General features: G+C 42.2%; 1 protein-coding gene and 1 long non-coding RNA gene across 4 annotated transcripts in view; one reads left to right on the top strand and one right to left on the bottom strand.

The window, feature by feature from the left end:
* Positions 1-16,613, top strand: part of DST (dystonin) — a 293,875-nt gene that overhangs the window by 16,002 nt on the left and 261,260 nt on the right. For all 3 annotated transcript variants that reach the window (XM_042893142.1, XM_042893128.1, XM_042893120.1), the window contains exons 3-4: positions 333-521; positions 16,274-16,481. In XM_042893142.1, coding sequence (XP_042749076.1) covers positions 333-521; positions 16,274-16,481 — 397 coding nt within the window. The remainder of the gene's footprint in view (positions 1-332; positions 522-16,273; positions 16,482-16,613) is intronic.
* On the bottom strand, positions 5,336-16,470 carry LOC122192631. Its single transcript, XR_006182662.1, has 3 exons — positions 16,295-16,470; positions 10,713-10,850; positions 5,336-6,487 (listed from the first exon to the last, which is right to left on the bottom strand). It is a non-coding gene; the product is annotated as an uncharacterized LOC122192631 (long non-coding RNA).

The raw sequence follows: 16,613 nt of genomic DNA, 5'->3' as shown, positions 1-16,613 counted from the left end.
CATGAGAAAACTTGGAACATTTAATTATAAATTTTAAATTATAGTTATTTACTTAGAATTGATGTGGGCTCATAAAGAAAAGCAACAGGAGTTATCACTGCTAGCTGAATCAATAACATACGTAATATGAAATATATGAAACAAATGTGACATTCACAGCACATGGCAACATCCTTTTATTGTTATATGCAGTGTATATGGACGTTATATTAATTTAAAATGAGCATGCTTGTACCTCAATGTTGTCCTTGTTAAGATCCTGTGTGATTTCTCTGTTGTTACGTGGCTCTAATAGGAGATGTTAAACACCATGGTTGTTTTTTCTGTGGCAGGGCTTTAGATCAAGTCCTCGTCATGCCAGAAGACGTGTAGCACCTCGCCTTGAGGAAACACAGCCTTTAGTAGAAGCTCACCATCTAAGCGAGCAGGAAACCTCTGTAAGAAAAAGGAAAATCAAGAAAAGCAGCCGAGTGCAACCAGAATTTTATCATTCCGTTCAAGTTACACCAACTCGAAAACCAGTAAGTGTTCTACCCATAGAGATAAGTGCCACTGAAAGTACACTAAGGGGCAGGTAATATGATTCTGAATTTTGGGCCACCTGTATTCTGTCCCTCAATTTTAAAGATCTTTTCAGTTCTCACATTCAGTGACTCCACATGCAGCAGTGTAAGAGTTCACCTAATGCTGGTTCACAATTTCAAAAAATACAGTTCTGAAGAGGGGTTTTTTGAATTTTGATTTAATATTCAGCAAATAGTTAATCATCACATATTTTATTTGATAGTTTTATACTGATATTATTTAACAGATTTTTATAGCATATAATTGAAACTGAGATCAGATATTATTGCAATTCCTCACTAAATTTATCAGAGAATCTATGTACTGAACCAAATTTATATTAAACCTCATTACTGCATACAATTTTTGAGGTCTCTTCTGCTTTATACAGTATTTATAATACTTCTGCTCAATTTTGCATAGAATCTTATTGCTCTTTGCTCTTCAGCGTGATCTATACGTAGTTCTTTTAATTTTGATATCCTACTTTTAGGGAGGAAATATGACAGTTCCAAATGTGAATGCGTGTAAAAATAATTGTATGTCCTGCAGACATCATGCATTTCTCTTTTTAATAAGAATTCACCTTTTCAATGCGTTTGTTGACTAACCTATCTGCACCTGTGTTAAGAGGCTTGAACTACTTCCAGTAAGACAGCATTATTAAAAAGGTAACCATTCAGCATACCCAATTAAAGATTGTCTCAAGGTTCCTCCATCCAAACTGAACATTCTAGGATTTCTGTTAATGCATTACCAAGAATTACCAGGAAGCTCTGTAGTTAATTTGAAAAAGAGCATTCTTTGGTGGAAGTATATTGCCTGAGAGCAAGAAACTTCTGCACAGAAAGGAAAGCTGAATTTGCCAGCACCAGCCACAAGTTGTACCTATTAGCCAGTATACTTAGTTTCTCTGCTTTCAATTCACTGCTTCCCAGTTTCCTCTGTTCTCTCCTGTTTCTACTTCTCTGTTGTTTTACTCTGCTGCTGTTCCTATTGCTTAGTTTGATCTGATTGATGTATCTTATCTTTTTAAAACTTTTTCCTCCCTACCCTATTCCTTTCGCTCCCATTCTACCTTGCTCTTCAGGTTACTTCATCTGACTCCATTATTCTTGTAAGGTCTCTATCTTTACACCTGGTCTTGTCTGTTTTGTACTTGCTTCTTATCCTTTGCCCACTTTATTCTCCCTCTTTCCCCTCTCTGACCTCCTCTATTATTTTCCATTCCAGAATCTATTTTTTTTTTTATTCCCTTTCTTATTTGTTTATTCTTAATTTTCATAGAATCATAAAGGTTGGAAAAAACCACTAAGATCATCTTGTCTGACCATCAACCTATCACTATGCCCACTAAACCACATCCCTCAGTGCTACATCTACACTTTCCTTGAACACCTTCAGGGATGGCATATGGTTCAGTCACAGCCTGAACCACTGATAGAGCACCTGGGGGGAAAAGACCCCTCAGCCCTGGAAGGGCAGGTGAAGGTAATTCACCTGTGCAATCGAAGGGGTGGAGCCAGGCTCAGACCCCATTTAAGGGCTGAATACCACTAAGGTCACTTCTCTTACTGGTGATCTCTCTTTTGTGGAGTCTTTCTGTGAGCCTAGATCTTTGGAGATGGGTGAGCATCCTCCTTTTCTTGTTAACACTTTCTCGTTGTGCTGGTACTGCTGCTGTTACAGATGGTGACTCTACCACCTCTTTGGGCAGAATGTTCCAGTACTTCACTACTCTTTCCAAGAACGTTTTTCCTAATGTCCAACCTGAACCTCCCCTGGTGCAATTTGAGGCTATTACCTCTTGTCCTATTGCTACTCACCTAGGAAAGAAGACCAACCCCCTATCTTTCCATAGCCTCCAATTCAGGCAAAAATAGAGCATGATAGTCTCCCCTCAGCCTCCTCTTCTCCAGACTAAGCCTCAGTTCCCTTAGCTGTTCCCCGTAAGACCTGTACTCCATATCCTTCACAGCTTCATTGCCCTTCTTTGGCAGGGCCTTAATATCTTCCTTGTGGTAAGGGGTCCAAAACTGAACACATTACTAAATATGTAGTCTCATTTTCTTCTCTGGTAGACCTGTGCTGAAAGTAGGTTCATCTGTAGTTGCCGAGGGTATTACCAACTGTTGCTGATTATCATCATGGAGATTAAGAAAGGTGGTGCTGAATTAAAGAACTAAAACTGTGGAAATTCTGTGAGCAACAAAATAGGCTTTGAAGAATGCTTTAGTGAAGCTAATAGAGTTCTATTTTTCCCTTAAGTTAGGAGCATGTCAGAGACTTTAGGATCAGCGAAAATAAATAATGCAAGAACAGGAAACCGGCACAGTTACTGTGCAACTTCAGTTTCACTGCATTTCACAGATCTGCTCGTGTTTGACAAGTCTTACCATTGAAACAGTAATAAATCCTAGGCTTAGTGTAAACTTCTCTCAAAGCTGTCACCATTGTGTTGGTACCTTGAAATTACTTTTGCTGTGTATCTCCTACGCAATTTTGTATAGTTCTTTTGATAGTCTTTTGTTCTAAAGCCTTGATGAACTCACATTATTAAAAAAAAAAGTATCATTATTGTTATTGCACTACAATCCAGAAAACATGAGTCACCAATTTCATTCCTTATGGACATTCTAAGTTATTCTCAATGTATTATTGATGTCATGGTGACAGCATGCGTAAGGTTCATGCCATGACAAATCATTGCAGTGTTGCAAAGTTCCTCAGAACCGCAAAGTCATCCACCCTTCACTTTGGTGCAGCTTTGCTCTGCTCAGTCTTGACATCTCAAATATGATACTTTTGGCCCTTGGCTTCATACAGTTTTACATGACTTAGTGCCAGAAATGCTTGTTAGTCTGCATAATTCTCCATCATTTTCCATTATTTTTTCCTGTTATTCTTAGTTCTGCTCACTTGAGGCACTAAAAATAAATCATCTATTGCCTTGATGTTTTCACCATGGAAGTATTCATAGGCAGTTCTGGCCATATCCTGCTTAGTCATTGCTTAAAAAAATGATGTCTGCTAACTAGAAGATATAATTTCTGCTCATAAAACATTTCTCTATATGATTATTTTCATTGCTTTTTGACTAATTCTGTGTTTTGTTGTTGTTCCTGTATTCTGATAAGAGGTATTTCCAAAGCAATTATGAAACAGCCTTGTGGAAAACTTCTTTGCTCCAGAAATTTTTTGTTTAACCAGCCCTAACGTATGTTAGCCTGTGTTGCCACTCAATTAAGATACAATAACACTCATAATAACATAATAAATACTTTTCACGTATTTCTTTAAAATTTTTATTTGAAGTTTAAATGCTAAGCTTCCTGCTGCTTTGGCTCATCTTGTATTTAGTTGACATTATTGCATGTAAATATGTTTTTTTCATTTTCCTGGACATACCCAAAATTATCTCCATTTGCTTGGCATATTTCTCACTCACTTCATAGTAAACTGAGATCTTTCGAGTATCATGTCAAAACTAAATTAGGTGTATGTTTGGGAATAACATTCCTGAATAATTTTCTCTCTGAAAATCTCTATGAGCAGATGTTTGCAGAAATAGAACATCAGTTTCTTCTGATTTTAATACTTTCCTATACTTTGTCTTAATGCTGATCTTTACAAGAAATAGTTAATATCCTTTAACACTTGATTTTATTCATCCTCTTGCAGTGAAACATCAGCATAATATTGTGCAGTTTACCTCTTTTATGACAATGTTCAATATTGTGCCCTGTAGGTCTTCTCATTGGTAGTTGTGTTATTTGAGCTGTTCTGTGTAGTCACAGTTCAAGGCCCTCTTCACACCAAGAGCATGGATACCTATTACCAAAGTGTGCTTTGAATTTTTGAGCGCAATGGAGAACCTCTGAGAAGCAGGACTGTGTTCTTTCAATTAGCATGACTTCACGCAAGTTAAAGGAGCCCTATGTATCTCCTTTCAAGAATCAGATGGCTCATTCTGAATAGTAGTTCAATTTTCTGCAAAAGGGAATTTTTTGCAAAAAGGAGCTTTTTATGAGTTTGCTGCTGTCAAGAGAGATTTCTCCAGGGTGAGTTTTAAACTGCGCAAATGGAAGACTTTTATTACAAGTGTTTTGCAAATATTATCTGTGTTTTTCATTGTGGTCTAATCTAAAGCAAGATTATACCGCTCCGTAAATTATTAAGTTTGTTTGTCTGTGATGGCCTGGAACCAGGTGATAACCTTGAGTTAGTGTAGATGTGCCTAGCTTCTGTGCTGTGGAGTCAGTTAGGCATACGATTCTGACAGTTCTATCCTGTGTGTTTAAATGCATAGCTGAAAGGAGATGCTCTCAAAGCAGCACTTTTTGATATCTTCATTGTTAAACCGTTTGAAGTGCTTCTAAATCACCTGACTCATTCAAGCACCCAGGTTATTTAAGATGATGCCTATCAAAATTTACACTTGCATTTGTCATGGCAGCATCTCTTCAAGCGGCAGGTGAGACTACAGAGGCTGTAAGTAAGCCTTGTTCCTTCACTTTCAGGTGCATGTGTTAAAAGTCTACTGATGTAAGCAGCCTTGTTTGGCTCCACTGAGACTCCTGTGACTGAGGTGAAGCTTACACTGTAAAGAGTCCGATGACGCAGACTGGAAAGCAAAGTTAATCAGTTTATAATGCATTTAAGACCATGAGCCACACCATCCAGTATTATTCAGCTATCCTGGTTTTTGCTTTTATGTATTTAAACCTTTATTTATGAGGGGAAAAAAAAAGAAACTATTACAATTCCAGAAGAAAAATATAGTATTTTAAAAATGTTTGATACCAGATCAGTAACAGAGGTCTAGGTATTAGTTGACACTTGTGTTACTTCACATGAAGTATTTCCTGTGGAAAAATTGTTTTGAAGGTCTTTTTAAGTGTTTTTTTTAAAGTCTCATTACATAATTTCCATTTTTTTTCTTAATCTGATGCTATTTACTGTTTTTTCAATATCAAGATGTACTTTACTTGATATTTTGAGTGACCCAATTCAGATGACATACGAAAATTACTCATCACATTGCACAAGACTTGGTTAATTCCAACTATTAGCTATTTCATCTACAGGTTACATTCATAGCTTTCTTTTGGAGACATCTCCTTGGGTTGGGTTGCGTCTCTTGTGAATCACATTTAGAAGCAGATATGGCAAAGCACAACCAACTCTTCTTTCATCTTCAGCATTTTTTTAACATTCTATTAATGCTCTCAGAACGTGTGACAAATCTTTGAGCACATGAAGCACACATTCACTCTAAGGATGAATACAGCCACAGTGAAGAAATGCAGGGAACGCATGAATGCAAAGAACATGTGAATGAACATAAAAAAAGGGAAACAGTGTGTGTAGTTTTTGCTTCAGTATCTAAAGAATATTGATATTGATCTTAAGAAGAACTGGAGAGGGTTTATTAAGTGATTAATTTATAAAAATTTTAACAAGTTTGAAGCATCTTAGTATCTTGAAAGGTATCTCTAGGTGCCTGTTCTAAGTGTGTAAGTTGCATTTGTCGCCTTCAAAATAAATGAGAGCCTTCAGTGGACATTAGGTTGACTTTAAAGGTCTCTCTCCCTTTCCAAACACACACATGCCTACCAAGGGACTGTTTGCACCTGTTTCTTGGACTTCTATGTTTCACTGTTTTTCTTAAAGCAGATAAATCCCCTCATAAACCCTTTTGAAGCAGTTTTGCACAAAGACTCTTTCCCACTTTTCTGTTCGTTTCTGTGACCTCCTCCCTTGTTGCTTGCTCCTGACTTCCTTTTACCTTCACCCTGCAGCTCATCTGTTGCATGCTAGAAGTTGCCCATTTCTTCTGTTCCTTTTGCCCAGCTCCTAGGTAGTTCAGGACTTTGAAGAGATTTCTTGAGGGTTTCTTACTTGTAGGTCGTAGAGGTGATGTCTTTACAAATTTAAAAATATTTTTTGGTTAAAATACAACAATAAAGTGCTAAGAACTTGATTTGAGATTTAAAATGATTATTGTTTTTCTAGTGATTTTCTGTACAGTAGCAGAAGGCAGGTTAAAACATCATTAATCAGCTATGATTCTGTTGCAGTGGTGTTGTTTGCACAGCTTAAAATGACCAGTAATTGTCTCTCAGATCCCTAGTAATTATACTCGAAATGCAGATGTTTCCTCTTCCTCAGGAGTCAGTCTTCAGTGTTGTATTGTATAACATCCTACTGTAGCACATAAACAGTACATCTTTATATAGCAAGGGATTCCATTATCCATTAGTATTTATATAGAACATTGCACCTGGGTATTATGTTAAAAGAACAGACTGACAAAGGCAGGTATTCAAATGCTAGGAAATGCTGGAATTAATGTTACATGTGCAGCTTTACTTCAGTTGACTATGCATCTACATTGCCATATAAACTGTAAATGTATGCTGGCACACTCTTTATTCCAGGATGTACTCTGTACATCCATTGTAGGATGGAAGTGCTCTTGAGATGACTCTTATGTGTGGGAGTCTTACTGCAGAAGTTGTAGAGTGTGTAAATGAATAAAACAGGAGATTGAGAAAGGAGAAAATGAAATTGAGAGAAGAAAGGATCTTTTATTTCTACAAAAAGCAGTGAGTGCTGCCTTGAAGAATGATGGGCACAAGGTCACTGTGAACTTGCCGATCAACTGGCTTAAAACACTTTATCCTCCATTTTCCAATTGCCTGACTTACAGCATGTAGTTAGGTTTATTAAAGTTCTCAACCTGCCACTTAGCATGGAACTCCACGTGTCCAGGCTCTGAGTATTACTAATGCATGATTCTAGTAACTCTTAAAAATGAGATCCCTGTCCCTAGTTTGACCTCAGGTACCAAAATTGATCTATTGGTTTCAGTTTGTCCCCTGTATAATTCAAAAGATCATCATTAATTGTGAAGCAGTCAGATACCACGCAGTTAGATTCACTGTAGTGAAGAGCGCCACAAAACAGTCTGCAAAATAATTTTTTCTTCACATCATTATTTCAGTAGCATAAAGAAAAGTTCTGGGGCTGCCCACTGAAAAGTGTATGGCAAAACCAAATACTGAGCAACTATTCATGGAGTGAATATCACCCATCACTTGCACTAAACGGGCTAGAGATTGTGGACGCAATAGCGTATGGCCAGATTGTTATGACTGCATCATGATGTGGAAATAAAAAGGCTGAATTAAGGGGATTGAGTGATTTAGTAGCATCTGACTGCTTGATTTTGCAACCCTAAGAACAGTACTTTAGCAGGAACCTGATGTTAAAAGATTTTACTGTTGAAAGTAATTTACTTTAGCCCTGTTGTGCGGCTCATGAGTAGGTTTTGTCACTTGAACTATGCCAGAGAAATTTCTGCTATTGAAACTCGGAGATTGACAGTATTTGTATTCTTCCATGAGAATCAATAATACAGGGGAAGAGTTAATTTTCTAGAGGAACTTTCAGATATTTGCTGTTGGTGGAGTTCCCTACAGTTTCCTACAGGCTCTCCAGGGGAATGTGCTTTTTTGTGCACATTCTCCCTAAGCTTTACTACTTTTGGCCCATTCCTTCCAGCCTGCTCCTGGCCTTCCTCCATCCTGCCGCTGGCTCCTTTCTCCTGCCTGCTCAGCCATGCTTCCCACCACTTGCTCCTCTGCTGACCCCAGCCCTCCTGCTCTTGCTCTGTTAGTCCTTGTGTCATTCCTGTTTCTCAATCCCTGTGAATCCAGCCCCAGGCTCAGTTACCTTGGTGCTCAGAGGTACTTGTCTAACCAGCTCTTCAATTTCTGTGTCTCCCTGAGGCCCCCTTTTTTACCTTCCTTGGCTCCTGTTTGTCTCTCTTCTTGGAGACTGTCTCCTCAGTTCCTGTCTGCCTTGTTCATCACGTAACCCCATTCAGAGCCTTTTGCTGAGGCACTACCAGTTTCACAACAGCTCATTAGATCCTTGATTCTCCCCTGGTCCACTCTTTCCAGCACAGTCACTTGTCCCAGCTGTTGTCCTGCGGCTCTGTTTATCCTCTAGTCTTTATGCAGGCTGTTGAGCCCTTAAACGCTTTTTCTCTTCAGCTCCAGCCCCCAGATTGTATTTCCGGGCTCAGCCAGTCTCTGTGTTTGTCCCTCAGGCTGTCAGTCCAGCTGTATTTCTCCTGCCCTTTCCTTCAGCATGCTGGTTCCGGTGTTTGTCCTCTCTGCATTCAGATCATATGGCTTTTTCCTCTTCCTAGCTAAGCACGGCCGAGCAAATCACCAGGAGCATATAAAAAACAGTGGTCTGCTGCCTGCCTGCCCTTGCTTTCCATGCTTCCTGCCCACACTGCAATCAGTCTGCAACTGTGGCAAGTGACTATTAGGCAGAGAGATCAGCTTTGTCTACATATCTCCATGCTGGAAGTATCCTGTTCAGCTTCTCAGCGAGGATGATAGGTGTCCTCAGATGGGAGGTAAGAGCTGCGAGGATGGGGTTTGCGTGGTCAGTCTGTGGTGGTGGAGCAGTGGCCTGGCAGCTGTAGTTCTGACAGTCTTTGGTTTGTGTGTGCCAACCTACCAAGGTTTTAGCTATAAGTTCAAATGTGGCCTTGTTGGAAAAAAATCCAGTGAAATCACACTGGTAGACACCTAAGGCCTAGGAATAAATCAAACTATTTAACTTCGCAGAGAAAGGCTACTAGATGACAGGGATGAGCAGATAAGAGATTAAGAGAAGTTGACCAGATCAGCAAAACCAAAAAGTGCTGAGAGGAAATATGATGCAGGCTTTGCATCAGGGAAGCAAAAGGAGTATTTAAGCAAATGAATTCTGTTATCTCAAAAACTAAAGATCAAGTGTAAATTTCAGGTGCCAGTAGAGGAAAATTACTTCTAATCAGGAGAACAGTAGGTTCTGCAGCAGCTCTGTAGTCAGAGCAGTGAGATCAAAACCACGCTTTCAAGAGATCTACTTTATACTCTGCGGTGCCAGGGATAGCACATGATATCTATATCTCAAAGACTTACCACTGGCAAATGTTGACAAACTTTTAACAAAGATGACAAAAGCCCTGTATACAGCTTGATTTAAAATAGCTGTTTCAAAGCCTAGAATCCTCTCAATTTTATTTTTTTAATTCTTAGTGTTGACAGAGAGCTACTGGATATTGTCATCCATTTTGCTCTCAGGCTTCTGAGTCAGCCTTTGTCTCAACATTTTCAGGAAAACTCAAGCTTGTGCAGGTAATACTTCCAACCAAACATAAGGGAACCAAAAATGGATTTTATAACTGAAAACAATTTGGTAACTTAATTACTATCTAACTAACACTAGTATTACTAGTGTTATGTAATTGTAAGAACTTACATTTTTTAAATGGTTAAATGTCAATTGGTCAAGCTATGGAACTTTGTTTTAAAACACTGGATTAAAACAGCTGGAAAAGAGCAAATGAATGTGTAATTGTGAAAGGAGGGAAAAGGATCAGCCAAAAATGCTAACACTTGTTACTAACACTATGATATCAATACCACAATTTAAGATTTTCATTTCTTCTAAATTTCTTCTAAATCCTTTTTTTAATTTTTTTTTTTTTTTTTTTCTTTCTGGAAAGTAATCTGTGCTTATCAGAGATTCTAAAGCCATTTTATACTTCAGCTTTTTCTTTTACACTCTGATACAGAATTTCTGGTTGAGAAATTTGTTTTTAATTAAAACATATATAAAAACTACAATGAGAAGTTTAGAAGGCAGTAAAAAAGTGTCTGAAGCTAGATGATTTCTGATTCCACGTTCTTCCTCTGCTGCATGATTGCCTTCTGCTCTCAATAAGGAGATAAAACCATCTGTGCCCTCCTCAAACCTTAAATCTACCTGTCGCATTATTCTCTTTTGTGTCTGGCACATGAGGGGGATCTAATAAATGCAAGATAACTGTAACTAAAAATTAATTAAAAATATTTTTAGTTAATGGAGCGTTTTTGCAACAGCTGTATAAAGCAGTCATCTGAGGTACATGCATTTCTTCTACAAAAAAATAATTCATATGAGACTGGGAATTTTGAGGCTATGAAATTGTGATATTTTAGGTACTTCTCATATTAGTATCTTTGAAACACTGATTTTTAAAAATCATGGAAATAACACTTGTTGATTGGTTTAGTATAAAGCTAAACTAAAATACTTACTCTGCGTACTGTGGTTTCCCAGATGCTCAGAGCTGAAATTATTATTTTTGCTTCTAAGAAATCTTCAGTAACTTTGTTTGCTTCTACAAATGTAGGTACATTCCTTCAGGGTTAAGTCTTGCAATTCATATTGGAAAACTGAAAAGAGAAATAGAGGAATGGATTAAATATGGAACATGAACATATCAGGGCTGTCATGCTGATCTAATATTATTCATTTGCAAGTTACGTTCAGAGATAATCACACTTAATTAGTACAGTTTTACTAAGCAGTGCATTGGGAGAACTGGTAGCTTTGGCACAATGTGGCTTTAGCCTGAATATATTTGGCCCTGCTTATGTCCAGGTCTTACACAAAATGAAGCTGCCTTGCTTTCCAACCTATTCCTTTGAAAAAGAAAGAAAAATAAAACCTACAAGCAGGTGTTCCTCACACACCAATATACTTTAAACTGCAGGGAAGTTCTCTGCCTTGTTTTTCCCTTATCCCATTGCCATTGGTAAAAATGGCTGAGACCTGTGAAAACTGTCATCTGACAGTTAACAGGGAATTATAAATGTGGACCATCTCTCAACTTGTTGCTCCTGAAAGAGATCACCAGCACCCGAAGTAAATGAAACAAAAACTTTCTGTGGTGTAATATTCACTAATTGATTTTCTTTTAAGTTACAGAAGATGGGATCATGTCAGACCAGTAGGTGCCTGACATGAGAAGTGGTACACATGCTGCATAGTTTCATGTCTCATCCAGGAATAAACAATGAATGCTTATTTCTCTCTTGCCATTAAAAAGACAGATGGACAATGTAAACTGTCCTTACAAAGTAATAAACAGTCTTCATGAGAACTGTTCACTAAGGTGTTTAATGTAGAAACAGACTCTTGATGCTTAGGAGCTTCATATTTAGAGTATTTACCTGCTGGCTTTCTGCTCTGTAACATTATACAAAAAGCCCAGAAACTCTACTCTTACATTTACACATCCTGTTAATGAAGGCACTTTTAAGTATGTATGTGCTCTTAAATGACTGGCACAGAACCAGAGGAAGAAATACTCATTTAATAGAGCTGAGTCTCCATTGGTGGATTTTCTTTCCTTCCTTCCTTCTTCCTCCTCCTTCCTTCCTTTCTTTTACTCTTTTTTTTTCTTTCCCCCCCCCCCCAAGCTTAGCAGAGTTGCTTTTGCATTGCCCTTATTTGCACTTTTATTTCTGTGTGTTTTGAATTTTGATGCTTTCTGACAACACGCAGACCCAGGGACTCGCACAGCCTGGTTACATACATTGGGTGTTTTGTATTCTGCGTTGCATTACCATCTAATCAGGTTAAAGGGGTAAAGATTTACTAATGGGAACATTCAGTTGCCCCTAGATTTTGTCTTAAATGTATTAAGTTATTTTACTATAAAATTTTATCAACTTTGATATCATTCAATCTGGGATGAAAACAGCACGTTACATTCAAATGGTACTCTAAATTATTCTAAATTATAAGGGATTTTGTTGAAACACATTCAGTAAACCACGATTCAGTGTTTTATATCTGCTCATGTTTATTCATTGTCCACAACGAACACTACAAAAGAAAAGAAAATGTATTCCATAAGCTCTGAAATACTTTAGTATGAATGAAACATGAAGAACTTGTGTCTAAACTGAGGGTTTAATCTCAGTCAGAAGCATGAGGCAATGTTCTTTCTCTACTTCCCAAAAGCTTCCAAAAAGCAAAGTTAAAGGATCCACTGCAATGGAATTTCTTCTCAAAGAGAAGATTCTTCTGTATTATGATTCAGTTGCACAGCACAAACCCCAGTGCCATAAAGATGGGGAACTTTACAATGTGATGATCGTTCGGTCTCAGTCTCCCAGCTGTTCCTGCTGCCTGGATTGCATGGCAGGCAGTTCAGAGCCTGCTGATGTTTGGCTGAATATGAGCCAGCAGTGTGCCCAGGTGGCCAAGAAGGCCAATGGCGTTCTGGCTTGTATCAGGAACGGTGTGGTGAGCAGCACTAGGGAAGTCATCCTGGCCCTGTACTCAGCACTGGTGAGGCCTCACCTCAAGTACTGTGTTTGGTTTTGGGCACATGGGCACAGAAGGGACATGGAGGTGCTGGAGCAGGTCCAAAGAAGGGCAACAAGGCTTGTGAAGGGCTTGGAGAATATGCCCTATGAGGAGAGACTGAAGGAACTGGGGCTGTTTGGTCTGGGAAAAAGGAGGCTGAGGGGAGACCTTATTGCTTTCTTCTAACACCTGAGAGGTGCTTACAGAGAGAGCAGGGCTGATCTCTTCCTGGTGACAGGTGACAGGATGAGGGGAAATGGCCTCAAGTTGTGCCAGGGTAAGTTTAGGCTGGATATCAGGAAAAACTTCTTTACAGAAAGGGTTGTTAAGCACTGGAATAGGATTCCCAGGGAGGTGGTTGACTTGCCATTCCTGGATGTGTTTAAAAACCATTTGGATGTGGTGCTCAGGGACATGATTTAGCAGAGGGTTGTTAGAGTTAGGGTGGTATGGTAAGGCTGTGGTTGGACTCAATGATCTTTAAGGTATTTCCAACCTGAGTGGTTCTATGATTCTATGATGTTCGAAGTGAATCTCTGCTCATCTTTCCCCTTGAGGAATGACAGTGCAAAACCCGGCAGTGTTCAGGCGGGATCAGATCCTGTTTGGGTGTGCCTGATGTGATGGAGGCGTGGTGCTGCGTGTCAGCTTACGCTTTTTTCCACCTATCTTTAGGGCCTTCCTTACCACAAACAATCCTCTTTTCTCCCCTCGAGAGAGAATCATGACTTGGTCCTTCGCCAAACCCCGCTTACAAGAAGCGTGCTGTTGCTTCTTTGAAATCCCACCCCCCCTTACTGGAAACCAGCTAGCAGTTACAGCGCAGCAGCGAGCCTGACTCAGACAACTGCTGTGTCACTGACGGCAGGGCTCGGCGCGGTACCGGCTGCAATGCGCGCTGCTCTCTGGGCCGCCGCAGCCGCCGGGAGCGATGCTGGCTGCGGGCGCTTTGCACCCCCCTGCGGCGCTGCCGGGGAAGCCGTGCGTCAGCACTAACGCTTTAATGCAGGCAGAACTGAACCCAGGTTTGCTTATGTGCGACCAATAGGCTTCGGTGCACGAGCTGCTCTAGGCATACATACTGTGCAAATCCAGCAGCTCTCCCCGGCTGTGTCCGACCACAGAGGCGATGAATGAGTCCTCAGCCTAGGGAGCAGGAGGAATGCACGATGGGAGTGAGGCACGGAGTAAGCTGCGGCAGCATCAGGGCTGGGATCTTCCTGCTCTGAGGATCAGCCCTGACCCTCGCTGTGTCTCAGGGCAGGCAGGGAAGGAGGGGCCTGATCCAGGTTTGAGTGGACTGTGTACAGTATGTATAATTTCCACTTGCTTACAGCAGTGTAACAATAGAGGTGCTTTCCATATTTTTTATTTTAAACCAAAGTAGGTCTACATCACGAGCTTTGTTAGTGCGTGCATGAAGGAAGACAACTTAAAAGAGCATGGCTAATGGGAATACGCACAGATGCCAAAGGCTGTTCTACTTCTGCCCGTTCCATGTAATTTCTCAAAAGTGTGGGAGCTGGACCTCATCACAGAGCTCACCTCCCAGTGCTGTGGTCAGAGGGACGGCATCCTTGTTCTTAGAATGGATCTCTCCACAGAGGGCATGGCCCGTTCAGTGTTACGCAGGGAATTGTCACCAGACAGTGCTTTTGGTTTCTAAGCGTAAGAGCAGCTATGAAACGAGTTATTTAATCAGTGAGAATGGCTACCAAGGGCTCCTTTGAGGAATGGGAAACTTTCTGGATAAAAATTATATTGCACTTTGAGAGGTAAACGTAGGGTTGAGATCTCTTTCGTCAAAGGTTACTGAAGGTAACAACTGCCATTCTACTTTGTATATTCCCATTGCTATATAAATATCAACAAAGTATTGCTTCCAGTCTTCCTGTTACAAACTAGGAAGGAAGAAGGTGAAGATGCTGAAAGGCAGAATTCGTGTCCTCATGGAGTACTGAGCACCAATGGAAGGCACAGGTCCAAAGCAGGATGCTGGGATTGCAGAGAACACTGTTGTTGCACAATGTGGAGCTGTGGACAGGCCACAGGAACCCTATTCTCCCGTGCTGCCTCATGCTGTTTATTTGCTATATAGCGATCAAGAATTCAGTCAGTTGTTTGTAAGCATCCATTTCTTTCTTCCCTGCCCTCTGGACTTGGCTATCCAGTCTAGAGGGAGAAAAGAGGCTTGGCAGTGCAGTAAACAAGGTCAGCAAAGTGTCCAGGAATAAGAGATCGCCTTATTTACATGGGGGATTCCTTCTTTAAACAAGGGAGCTAAGCAGATCATTTATGTTATTGGCAGTTCTGTGTGTAGCACATTGTGCATCACACTGTTTCTCTGAACTATTTGTTTTTTAAAGGGTAAATACCCCTGATGTAATAATAGTGGCTCATTTGCCCATCCCATGAGTGCCGATAAGAGAACTGTTCAGACAGCAGCAAGGAATTTTATCAGAACTCATTCTCAGCATAAATTTCTTCTGTTAGCAGAGCCATATGGATTTCAAGGCACATCCTAGCTATGAGCGCTCCTGAGCAGGCCTAAAACATAGGCACTTTTGTTATCCAACAGCCTGAAGCCTGCATAGCCTGGATGAGGGCTGCCAAGTGCCCAAAAGTATGTGCTTCTCTCAGCCGAGGCTGGCATAGCCCTAAAAACCAGATACAGAACCCAGGCCCACATCTGGCTGCGTTTTCAAAAGGAGAACATGGTAGTGCCCATCTCTAATTCCAAATAGAAGATGTCGCTGTCGCCCATCCCCTGCAGGCATCACATCTCGGCAGAGAGAAGGCACAGAGGAGAGGCCCCAGCAGCCCTCCCTCCTGCCCTGGCAACCTGTGAGGGTGCGCTGCATCCTCATCCTCAGCTCTGCTGTGCAAACCTCATCATTCCGATATCTCCGCTTCCTTCCACACCCTTCGGAAAGGACAGCGAGGACGGCAGCAGCCTCTCCCCGCACTGCAACCGCGCTTATTTACGTCTCCAAACGTACTCCCGGGGAAAATTGCCGCCTTCAGCGCGGTGCGGGCGGTGCTCACCGTGGCCGACCCGAAGGACCCCCCGGCCGGGGTCGGGGCCCTGCGGTGCGGGCGGCCCTGCGGGGGCGGGCGGGCGTTTTCCTGCCGCGTTCTCGGACCGGCGCCGGCAGCTCTGCCCCTCGCCCGGGCGGGGGAGCCAAACGCCGGCGGTTGGCAGCGGGAGGGTTTGTTGTCACCGCCGGCTTCATTGTGGGAGCAGCGGGCGGAGGGCTCGGAGCCGCGGGCATCCATCCCTCCGAGCGAGCCCCCCGAAGGCCGCCTCCGGGTTCGGAGGATCGCCCGACGTTGCCTTCGCGGCGATGGTGAGCGGCGTTCCTCTCCCCCGGGCCCGGTTTTTGCGTCCCCCCCACCCCACGCCTCGGGGACGCTTTCCCACGCCACGCGTCCGGCTCGGGGACCCCCGCGCGTCCTCCCGCGCACCCACGGCCCCGTGTGTCTGTGTCTCCCCGTGCAGAGCTCCGGCACCGCGTCCTACCGCTGCTCCATGTCGTCCTCCGCCGATCTCTCCGAGGAGGAAGACCTCAGCCAGAAGTCGGGCACGGGGTCGCCGGCACCGGGGGACACGCTGCCCTGGAACCTGCCCAAGCACGAACGCTCCAAGCGGAAGATCCACGGCGGCTCCGTGCTGGACCCGGCCGAGCGGGCCGTGCTGCGCATCGCCGGTAAGGGGCGGATGGGACCAACGCGCGATGCCCTCCCGAGCGCAGTGACTAAGCGCTGCGGCCGGGCTGGGCGGGAGGGCCGGGCTGCGGGCAGGTGCGCGCGTTTAACTTTGATGCGAAGCCGCAGGGGCC

Source organism: Lagopus leucura, unplaced genomic scaffold, assembly GCF_019238085.1.
Source record: "Lagopus leucura isolate 7727_CA_CO unplaced genomic scaffold, USGS_WTPT01 Super-Scaffold_73, whole genome shotgun sequence".
NCBI classification, from domain to species: domain Eukaryota; kingdom Metazoa; phylum Chordata; class Aves; order Galliformes; family Phasianidae; genus Lagopus; species Lagopus leucura.
This window is presented reverse-complemented; position numbering and strand designations above follow the sequence as displayed.